Genomic DNA, 12,228 nt, shown 5'->3' on the forward strand with positions numbered 1-12,228 from the left:
CTATCCTTTTTTTTCCTGATTCCCTACCAGACCAGAAACTTAAGAGGTGACATTGATGATACTTTCAAAAACTGAAAAGGATCCATGAAAGAGTTAGACTTGAAACTCATTTTTATAAGTTTGACTCATTTTGGACCAACCAAAGAAATTTCAGGAATTATTCTAGGTACCAAAAAAGGGAGAGGAGGTTTTAAAAACCCAAACCGAACAAAGCGCAGTCAAAGTAATAATATCATGCAAGCACAAAGTAAGCAGCAGCACTGCAAGCATAACCTTGGGAGGAGCATCATGGAAACTAAACCAACAAGCACCACCACACCATCATCCAGATACACAGCCATCCAATAGGTTACCTCTGTCTAGTGAAGATCCCATCATACACACAAAGGAAAGAAAACTGGTTAACCAATGGAAGGCACGAGGACTGAATGAATCATCATGATGTTCTTAGTAAACCCACTCAAAATAGCCTCTCCTGGATATTTGCTTACAATATGAAACAGCAACGATGGAAAAGGCAAAAATCCACAGCTGAATTCCAACGAAGCAGTAAGAGGTTTTGATGGCAGTTTCTACTTAGGAAAGGGCTTCTCTGATTCATTTGTGATGGGCAGAAAGCCTGGTCTGGCCTAACAGCATTTACAGATTACTTGCTTGAGCCAAAAGCAAAAATGAGCCCACAGTCCAATTAAGGTTAGACCGCATACCACACTTGATCTTCTACCAACAGATTAAACACCAATTTCAGACAAAAAAAGGCTACTGGATGAAAAGAGAAGCAAAGTTGTTCACTGGGAAGTTAATATTTAAATTTCTCAAAAGAAAATTGTACATTTTTGAACATTATCCAAGATACTGCAAAGGAAAAGCATGTGAACAAGAAAAAAATATAAAAAATGAGAACAGGCTGTCAAAGGCATACAATCTTACTTGCTAGAATAAATTTGAATAGAAGCTGAGTAACCCATATTAATTATGTAATGATCTTACAGAGAGACTGCTATAATAAAAGAAAATAAATAGTGTATTGGGATCTAGAAGTTGAGAAACAGACAAAAATCTAAGGACAAACTGAAAGGAGGAAACCAGGCCAAAAAAGCATATCCAATATTATTTTTCTAAGAATCATCTGGACCTTGCTGCTGCTCAGAAAATAAAAATACAAATATTAAGTTTATAACTTTTAATTTTGATGTAATTTCGAACTCAGAAAAGTGGAGAGAACTGTATAAGGAATTCCCATATGTTTTTTATTCAGATTCACCAACAGTTTACATATCTCTTTATTTGCTTTATCATTTTACATATCTTCTTTTACATTATATCAAAACTTGGAGACATGCCCCTTTAGACTTTAATACTTCAATAAATATTTCCTATGAACAAAGACATTCTCTCATATAATACAGTAAAAATTTGATAAAATTTGATAAAATCAGGATATTTAACACTGATACATATTATTACTTGTAATCTACAGTCTGTTATCAAATTTAGCGAACTATCTCAGGAATTTACTTTTTAGCTATAATACCTTCCCTCTATGGACTTAACAGAAGCAGAAGATATTAAGGAGAGGTGGCAAGAATACACAGAACTATACAAAAAAGATCTTCACGACCCAGATAATCACAATAGTGTGATCACTCACCTAGAGCCAGACATCCTGGAATGTGAAGTCAATGGACCTTAGGAAGCATCACTATGAACAAAGTTAGTGGAGGTGATGGAATTCCAGTTGAGGTATTCCAAATCCTAAAAGATGATGCTGTGAAAGTGCTGCACTCAATATGCCAGCAAATTTGGAAAACCCAGCAGTGGCCACAGGACTGGAAAAGGTCAGTTTTCATTCCAATCCCAAAGAAAGACAATGCCAAAGAATGCTCAAACTACCACACAATTGCACTCATCTAACACGCTAGTAAAGTAATGTCAAAATTCTCCAAGCCAGGCTTTAACAACAGGTTAACAGTGAACTTCCAGATGTTCAAGCTGGTTTTAGAAAAGGCAGAGAAACTAAATATAAAATTGCCAACATCTGCTGGATCATTGAAAAAGCAAGAGCGTTCCCGAAAAACACCTATTTCTGCTTTATTGACTAGGCCAAAGCCTCTGACTGTGTGGATCATCACACACTGTGGAAAATTCTTCAAGAGATGGAAATACCAGACCACCTGACCTGCTTCTTGAGAAACCTATATGCAGGTCAGGAAGCAACAGTTAGAACTGGACGTGGAACAACAGACTGGTTCCAAATAGGAAAAGGAGTACGTCAAGGCTGTATTTTGTCACCCCACTTATTCAACTTATATGCAGAGTACATCATGAGAAACACTGGCCTGGATGAAGCACAAGCTGGAATCAAGATTGCTGGGAGAAATATCAATAACCTCAAATATGCAGATGACACCACCCTTATGGCAGAAAGCGAAGAAGAGCTAAAGAGCCTCTTGGCAAAAGTGAAAGAGGAGAGTGAAAAAGTTGGCTTAAAGCTCAACATTCAGAAAACTAAGATCACAGCATCTGATCCCATCACTTCATGGCAAATAGATGGGGAAACAGTGGGAACAGTGTCAGACTTTATTTTTGGGCCTCCAAAATCACTGCAGATGGTGGCTGCAGCCATGAAATTAAAAGATGCTTACTCCTTGGAAGAAAACTTATTACCAACCTAGACAGCATGTTAAAAAGCAGAGACATTACTTTGCCAACAAAAGGTCAAAGCTGCGGTTTTTCCAGTAGTCATGTATAGATGTGAGAGCTGGACTATAAAGAAAGCTGGGTGCTGAAGAATTGATGCTTTTGAACTGTGGTGTTGGAGAAGACGCTTGAAGAGTCCCTTGGACTGCAAAGAGATCCAACCAGTCCATCCTAAAGGAAATCAGTCCTGAATATTCATTGGAAGGACTAATATTGAAGCTGAAACTCCAATACTTTGGCCACCTGATGCAAAGAACAGACTCATTTGAAAAGACCCTGATGCTGGGAAAGACTGAAGGCAGAAGGGTATGACAGAGGATGAGATGGTTGGATGGCATCACCGACTCAATGGACTGAGTTTCTGAGTAGACTCCGGGAGTTGGTGATGGACAGGGAGGCCTGGCATGTTGCAGTCTATGGGGTTGCAAAGAGTCAGACACAACTGAACTGAACTGAACTTTCCCTCTAGTCCAGGATGTAGTCCACAAACATAAATGGCCTTTAGTTGTCATGTCTTTTTAATCTCCATTAATCCAAAAGAGCTTTCTTTGCCCATCTTTGTTTTTCCCTTTGGAGGTTTATTATTATTTTCCATTATGGTAAAATTCATATGACATAAAATTCAGCATTCTAACCATTTAACCATAAAATGTGTGGGCTTTTTGAATTTGGTTCCTTTCGCAGATCATGGTTTTTGATGGTCCATCTGTGTTGTAGCAGCAATCAGTATTTCATTCCTTTTTATTGCCAAATAATATTCTATTGTATATATACCATAAATTGTTTATCCATTCATCCATTAAAGGATATTTGTTTCCAGCTTTTGGCTGTTGTGAATAGTGCTACTATGTACATTCACGCACAACTATTTGTTTGAGTATCTGCTTTCAATTCTCTTGGGTATACATCTGGGAATGGAACTGCTGTGTCATATCACACATTTATGTTTATGTTTTTGCAGAATGGCCAAACTGTTTTTCACAGCAGCTATACCATTTTGCATTACTACCAGCAATGTAAAATGGTTCCAATTTCTCCACATTCTGAGTTTTTTTATTTTTAAAATTATATCCATCTTAGTGAGTGCAAACTTGTATCTTATTGTGGTTTGATTTACATTTCCCTACTGTCTAATGATATTGAGCATCTTTTCACGTGTCTGTTACCCATTTGTATTATCTTCTTTGGAGAAATATCTATTCAAATCCTTTGCCCATTTGTTTGAGTTATTTGTTTTCTGTTGTTGAGTTGTAAGGTTCTCTATATATTCTATATACTAAACACGTATCTGATATAGGGTTTGCAAATAAATTCTTTCATTCTGCTCATTGCCTTTCACTCTCTTGATTATGTTCTTTGGTGCACAGAAATTTTAAATATTGATGAAGCTCAACTTGTCTATTTTTTTCTCTTATTGCTTGTGCTTTTAATGTCATATCTAAGACTTCATCACAAAATCCAAGATCATGAAGATTTACCTGTTTCTCTAATAGTTCTATAGTTTTAGCTTTTATATTTAGGTCACTAATCTATTTTGAGTTAACTTTGTATTAATGAGAGGTAGGGACTAAATTCATTCTTTTGTATGTGATATCCAGTTGAGCCCATACCATTTATTGAAATGATTATTCTTGTACCATCTGGTACTCTTGTTGAAAACAAACTGACCATACATATGTGAGTTTATTTCTGGATTCCTCATTTCACTCCACCTATGTGTCTATTTTTATGCCAGTACCATGCTGCTTATTTTTTTCATCATTTTTTAAACCTGTGGTAAAATGTACTTATCATAAAATTTACCATGTTAACCATTTAAAAATGTCCAATTTGGTGGTATTAAGTACAATAAAAACACTATATAACCGCCACCACTACTTGGTTCCAGAATGTTCTCATCACCCCATTTGGAAACCCTGTATCCATTTAGTCACATTCCACTGCTCCTGCCTCTAGTCCCTGGAAACCACTAATGTACTTTCTGTCTTTATGGATTTACTTTTTCTGGATATTTTGTGTAAATGGAACCATACCTAGTTATTTTCTTAGTGGCCACTCTGTGGATTACAGTTAACATCTTAAATTTACAGCAATCTAGTTTGAATAAATACCAACTTAACTTGAACAGTATTTTAAAAAATTCTGCTCTTGTAACATTCCATTTTCCTTTATAGTATTTTCACAAATTACATTTTTATACAGTGTGCCCATTAACATAGATTTTTAAATTACTGTCTTATGCATTTGTCTTTTAAATCACAGAGGGATAAACAGCAGTTATAAACTACAAATAAAATACTGCCTTTTTAATTTACCTATGTTGTTATCTTTGCTAGTGTTATTTCTTAATATAGCTTCAAGTTATTATCTAGTGTCCTTTCATTTCAGCCTTATTCATTTTAGCATTTGAGGGTAGAGTAGAGCTACTACCAACAAACTCCCTCAGTTTTTCTTAATCTGGGAATGATTTAGTATCTATTTCCTTCATTTTTGAAGAATAATTTTGTAGGTATAGAATTCTTAGTTGACAATTTTTTCTTTCAGTACTCTAAATATGTCAGCCCTCTGGCCTTCATAGTATCTGAAGAGAAACTGGTTGTTAATCTTATTGTGTATAGGTTGTATGTTGTAAGTGAAGCTAAGTCGTTTAGCCATGTCCGACTCTTTGTGACCCCATGGACTGTAGCCTATCAGGCTCCTCTGTCCATGGGATTTTCCAGACAACAGTGCTGGAGTGGATTGCCATTTCCTTCTCCAGGGGATCTTCCCAACCCAGGAATTGAACCCGGGTCTCCCACATTGCAGGCAGACGCTTTACCATCTGAGCCACCAGAGAAGCCTTGTATGTTGTAAGTTGCTTCTTTCTTGCTGTTTTCAAGATTCCGAAACTTCAGCTTTTGACAGTAATTATGTCTCAGTGTGGGTCTCTGATTTTTTCCTATTGGGAGTTATTCAGCTTCCTGGATGTGTAGATTCATATATTTCATTGAATTTGGAACGTTTTCAGCCATTATATCTTCAAATATTCTTTCTGCCCCTTTCCTTCTCTCCTTGCCCTTTGAAATTCCTATTATACATATGTTGGTATACTCGGTAGTGTCACATAGTCTCTTAAGCTCTGTTCATTTCTCTTTTTTTTTTTTTTCTGTTTTTTCAGACTGGATAGTATTAATTGACCTACCTTCATGTTCACTGAAGATTTTTCCTGTGTATTCAAATCTGCTGTTGAACCCCTTCACTAAAATTTTCCTTTCAGCTATAGGAAATGTTTAGTTCCAGAATTCCTATTTGATACCTTTTTAATTTTTTTTTTTTTACAATTTGTATCTCTTTATTGCTATTACTTCATACCTCACTCTCCTTGTTTCCCTTAAGTTCATTAGTGTACTTTCCTTTAGCTCTTTGAGGATACTTAGGACAGTTGATTTAAAGTCTGTTTATAGTAGGTTCAATATCTGAGCTTTCTCAGTGATAGTTCCCATTCCTTTCTTTTCCTGAGTCATACTTTGTTTCTTTTCGAGCATAATTTCTCACTGAAAATTGAACATTTTATTTATTATAGTGTGGTAATTCTGGAAATAGGGTTCTCCCACCTCCTCAGGGTTTGTTGTTGGTGCTGGTGTGGGTTGTAGTCATTTCTTTAATAATTTTTCTAAATTCCTTTGTAAACACTTTGTCAAGCATAGTCATTCAAATCTCTGTTTCATTACCAGCTGATGATCTGACAGAGATTTCCTTAAGTTCCTGGATCCAAAGAGTGGGAAAGACAAACTCTCTAGACGCTTGCAGATTGGCTCTGTGGTGGGCATTCTTTCAAGGCTTAGCCATTGTTTACCATTTTACCTTTGACTTCTTGCTTTCATGGAAGCTAAACACCAGCCAGAGGTGAAAGTTTAGGATCTGTTGAGGTTTTCCTCTTAGTAGTCATTCAGCCCTAGCATGTATAGTCCCTTCCAGATTCATGACTATATTTGGTTTCTTTAGTTTTTGACCTTGAACAATTTAAAAAGTACAGGTGAATTATATTGCAAAATATTCCTCAATCTGAATTAGGCTGGTATTTCCTCATGATTACAATCATATCTATTTGTCTATTATAAACTATGAATTCATAATATCTCTAACTCCATTCTAATGTCACAGAGTACAATTTAGTCTTGCCCTTTATACATGTTACTCCCTTCTCCAAAGGGGAGAAAACTGATTCCCATTATCTGCCAATACATTTACTCATTTGCTCAGGCTTAGAATACAAGAAAGATAGTTTCACAGTTGTTAATTATCTCTGCAAAAAACAAATGTAGAGTTCAATATTTGTTACAGTTTTAAGTAAAATCCACTTATGGTGAAATGCACAAATCCAATATATAATTCAATGAGTTCTATAAATACATATCTGACTAACCCAGGTACATACTATATTTGGGTTGTAGGACACTTTCGCCACCCCTGATGTTTCCTTTATGCCCCTTTATAGTTAATTCCCACCATATTTTTGCACCATGGATTAGTTTTGCCTATTCTAGAACTGCCTACAAATGGTATCATCAACATATATGCTTCAGTGTGCAGCTTCTATGGCTCAGCATAGTGCTGGGGAGATTCATCCACACTCTTATTAACCAGCAACTCATTAATTTTGATTGCAGAGTAGTATAATAACTTGACAAAATAAAGATAAATAATTTATGCAATGTTTTATGTATTAATTATATTGTGCATCTAATATTAATGCATACAGTAATACCAAAACTTATTCATTCCTTTATTGATTAAACACTTAGGCATGTTTCAGATTTTGGCTATTTTGACTTTCCTACAAGTTGTAACTTTTTTACTTGCTATTTTACTTGCAAGTAAAGTTGAGTAAGAGTTCTAGTTGCAACACATCTTTGTCAACATTTATGTTGCCACTTTCTTTAATTTAGCCATTTTAGTGGTTCTCTCATCATGGTTTTATTGAGCATTTCTCTGATGACTAAATATTTTACGCACTTTATGCACTCCGTTTATTGGCAATTAATATATCTTTCTTTAGGAAGTATCTGTTCAAGTCTTCTGCCCATTTTTAACTGGGTTGTCTTTCATTACTGATCATGAAGTGAAGTCGCTCAGTTGTGTCCGACTCTTTGCAACCCCATGGACTACATGTAGCCTACCAGGCTCCTTTGTCCATGGGATTTTCCAGGCAACAGTACTGGGGTGGATTGCCATTTCCTTCTCTAGGGGATCTTCCTGATCCAGGGACTGAACCCGGGTCTCCTACATTGTAGACAGACGCTTAACTGTCTGAGCCACCAGGGAAGTCCATTACTGATCATCGTATGTTCTAGATATGAGACTCTTTTCAGTGTCTCCAAAATGACCCCAATGTTTCTTGCCTTCTGGTATCCATGTCCTTATGTAGATCTGGTCTCTTCCCACATTGAATTAGAGCTGGTCTGTGTAACTAACAGAATACAGTTCAAGTGATAATGTATGACTTCTGATGCTAATGCATAAAAGGCACCTTGCTCTGCTGGAGGAAAGCCAGCTGTCATCAGAACAGAACAGTCAAGAAGCAGGCATTTGGACAGCCTACAGAGAGAGGATGTGAGGCCTCTCAGTAACAGTACTATCTTATCAACCATTTGAGTGAGCTACATTAGAAATGAATCTTATACCCTTGGTCAAGCTAGATGACTAAGGTCCTAGCCAACACCTTATTGCAACTTAATGGAAAAGACTGAGCCAAAATCATGTAGGCAAATTGCTCCCCAATTTCTTATTCACAGAAAGCATGAGAGACAAGAAATAATAATTGTCTTAAGCCATTAAGGTTTGGATTTGTTACTGGGTAACAGATAACAAATACAATCAAATATGTACTAAAAGTACATTCTATTAGTCTGTGGCTTATAATTTCTATATCAATAATCAGAAGTTTTAAACCTTCATGAAATCTAATTTCTCAATTTTCCCCTTATGGTTATTGCTTTCTGTATGCTATCTAATAAGTTTCTGCCTATCTCCATTTCATAAAAATATCCTCGTTTTTTTTTTAGAAGTCCTATAGTTTTAGATTTTATACTTAGGTCTATGATCCATTTCAAAAGAATTTTGTGTACAATGAAGTAAGGTGGTAAGGTTTATTTTTTAAAATAAGGATATATAGTTATTTCTAAGCCATTTGCTGAAAACATCTTCCTTTCTCCATTTAATTATTTTGGTACCTTTGTTAAAAATCAATTTACATGTAAGTGTGCATCCACTCTTCTTTAATAGCTTCTGACTTGAGTAGCCTATTTTCTTTTGAAGGTCTTTTGATTACTAGCAAAGCATATGATTGTTTTCCAAATAATGTAGATTGAGAGAGACTGCATGAGATGCATTTAGGGTTATAGTTTAGGTCTAATCACCTCTACCACTAGGGCAATTATAAAATTTGCAGAGATAATAAAGATGTCACTGAACAGACCTGAAATTGTATACTGATTGAGAATTACTATCAGACCATATCTCAATAGGGGTTATTTTATATTGATGCTTTACAGTGCTAGTTTAGTTAGTGTGATTTTCTCCTAGAGAAAAGCCCTCTAAATGAGAAAATATTTCTGTTTGCAGGGCTATATAGAAGACCTCTGCTGTACTGAGTACAGCTATAGGGACCAGGAGAGGCCAAAAGAAGGTAAAATTGCTCTACATAAGAAAAAGTTGAAGAAGACATCTGGGAGAAGAAATATAAAAGGAAAAAGGACTCTTGAAAGGTGAGCCAAAACGGATAAGGAGATGTGACCAGAGAGGAAGAGAAAGTATCAAAGCTGGGAAAACGGAGAAAAGGAGGCAGGTGAGCACTTATGGGCACATGTGTATGTGTGAGGAAGGACAGAGAACACGTATTTTGCAGTAGCTCTTTAAAAACAAGAAACAAAGATGTTTAAAGAGGACTTTTAAATTAGTCATGCTTTGTGATGTGCCCTGTGCAACAGTCTTCTGTCTCTTTCCATACTTCTGGAGTTGGGATGGGGGCAGGAGAGAGGGAGAGAAGTTACACTGTGTTTTCTGAGGCATCCACACACCAAAGAGTAATTCAGGTATATTTATGATTATACAACTATCCATTAACTCTTAAGAACTTACAAGTGGGTTTTCAAGTTTCTAAGACTCAGACAATTCTTATAAAATTCATAATATATATTAATCACAAACACCAAAACTATCATAATACCATCATAACTGATCTATCAAATTAGTTAGGAGGAGAATCAAATATATATGTCAAGATTTGGAAAGAAGAAAATCAATTTTTAGACTATTTTGTGTTGCATGAATGTTTCTTAGCTGATCTTTTCAAATCAAAGGCCCAATTCTACCATAAAATGATATCAAGTCAAACAACAAAGCCAGAGGAGAATCTGTGAAAATAGATATATTTGAGTTTAATAATGAATAAATCTTTAAAAGCACCAAAGTATGGTGAAAATGGAAACTCAAGATTTAAAGCACAGTGGAAGGAAGGTTTTTAGTTATTTTTTCTTATTTCTAAAGTCTTCTCAATGTTTCATTTTGCAAATTGAGAATGTCAAGTAAACTGTTCCTTCACTTAATCTTTTAGATAAAGCTTTATCTTTGACTAAATTTTAACTCACTTTTGTTCTAAGCAAATACCATTTATACACTTCAGGAGGCATAGAGCAAGAAAAACATAGTCTTCCTTAGCAGACTGATGGTAATGCTCATTTTCTCTCACTGTCTCAGAGGTGGTTGTTTATATTTTTTGTTACTAATGAACACTTAGCATTAATATGCATTTTTACTAGGAAAACCTATCATAATGATTTATACTTAATTCAGTGTTATAAATTCAATATACATAATGAACATAACAAGAGAAACTAAAAGGAAGATATCTATATAAAAGTTAAAAGAAATAGAATATATTCCAATTCTGTTGTAAGACCATACAATATGAGATTAAGCAACATATTAACATATCATTCAGTAAAAAATTTACAGAAACTTATTTCATATTAAAGTTCCTCAGGTTAAGATTCTAGCAACTACTTCAGTGTATATGTTGACAATTAAACAGAATTGGGTATTTTAAAAAGAAGCAGTACTTGCAGATACCTTACAGAGCACTATACTATTTTATATATCTTAGAAGCTGCATATCAAACACTACTCCAATCACCTGAATCTCTGAAAGAATGCAGATAAACTGATCACAACAGAATTTCTATTCAAGTTACTGACAAATGTTATTCCCCTTCTGGAGAACAAAACTATGCAAAATATTTCAAAGCAGTGGGCTCACTGACTTAAAATGAAATTTAATTGTTTCACCATTCATTTACATGACCTAGTCTTAGATCTTATGTTTTAAAATTTAAAACATAGCAATAGATTCAATATCACTAGAACATTCAAATTACTGACCTCAAGTACAAAGAAATTAATAACCTCATAGGAGTCCTGGCATTGATCTCAACTGCACCATATCTAAGTCTTTTAATTTTTTAGATAAGCTGAAAGACTTAAGTAAACTTAGAACAAATCAGCAATTACATGTGTAATATACTTCTCAGTTAGTCTAAAACCTCAAATTGTTTCACCAGGATGGCTTTATGCTGAAAGATTCACACTCTGGTTTCTTACCCATCACAAAAACTTATAAAATATCTGGTTAAAATTGCAGGAGACCATCAGGAGACATGGGACTGGGATTTCCAGACACGATTCAAACAAACTTATTAATACTCACTGTGCTCAAACACAGTGAATATTATAATAGGTTTGAAGAAAATAAGGCCAACAATTTTGCCTTCTAGGACTCAACTAGATAAAGCCAAAGAAAAAAAATCGTATCTAGGAGCTTAAACTCAATTACTTATTCTAGTTAAGATCTACTTTTCAAGTTTTATAGTTTAAAGTAAACTTTTTTCTGTTGAATAGAAGTTGATGGACTATGCCAGCAAAATAGATGCTAACACATCATCTAGAACTTCAAAACATCTCTGGTATATAGAAAATCTGATAAAGAACACAGCTTTACTATTTAAATTAAGGTGTCATCTTTTATGAGATGGAAATAATTGGATTGTTTTAATACTAACATTTCTCTATGTTGCTGAAATACATTTCAAAGCCTGCCCAAATCTCTCAAGAAGTACTTGAGGTTGTATTTCAGAAACAATGATAATAATATGCTTCTTCCAAAAGATGCAATGTTTGCATATCATTTCCAAATGATAGTAGTATTCCTACCTAAGGCTGGGTTAAGGCCAGGAAAGAAGGATGTTAGAAAGAAAGAGAAAATTCAGCAATTTCCTCATGCAATTAATGCTCACTCTTCATTGTTTAGTTGGTGCATAGATAGGTGCCAAAGCCTTGTAAGATATCAATCTTAAACAATCACACTATTCTCAAACAGAAAATGTTGCACAGTTAAAGTACGTGTTATTCTTCTTTTATCTCATACCTGAACTTGCAGAAAGAATGAATTTGGGGATATATCAGATGAAAATTAAATTGAGATGTTTCTAATTT

At 34.9% G+C, this 12,228-nt stretch overlaps 1 protein-coding gene across 2 annotated transcripts in view; it reads right to left on the reverse strand.

Annotated features, from left to right (window-relative positions):
* The window catches only part of MICU1 (mitochondrial calcium uptake 1), a 234,422-nt gene that overhangs the window by 138,262 nt on the left and 83,932 nt on the right, over positions 1–12,228 (reverse strand). Inside the window, exon 7 of one of the 2 annotated variants that reach the window (XM_012105260.4) lies at positions 354–359. The exons of the other annotated variant lie outside the window; for it this stretch is intronic. Within the exon in view, the coding sequence (XP_011960650.1) occupies positions 354–359 (6 nt within the window). The remainder of the gene's footprint in view (positions 1–353; positions 360–12,228) is intronic. 2 annotated transcript variants of the gene reach the window in all.

The sequence above is a fragment of the Ovis aries genome, chromosome 25, assembly GCF_016772045.2.
Source record: "Ovis aries strain OAR_USU_Benz2616 breed Rambouillet chromosome 25, ARS-UI_Ramb_v3.0, whole genome shotgun sequence".
In the NCBI taxonomy this organism is placed as follows: Eukaryota; Metazoa; Chordata; class Mammalia; order Artiodactyla; family Bovidae; genus Ovis; species Ovis aries.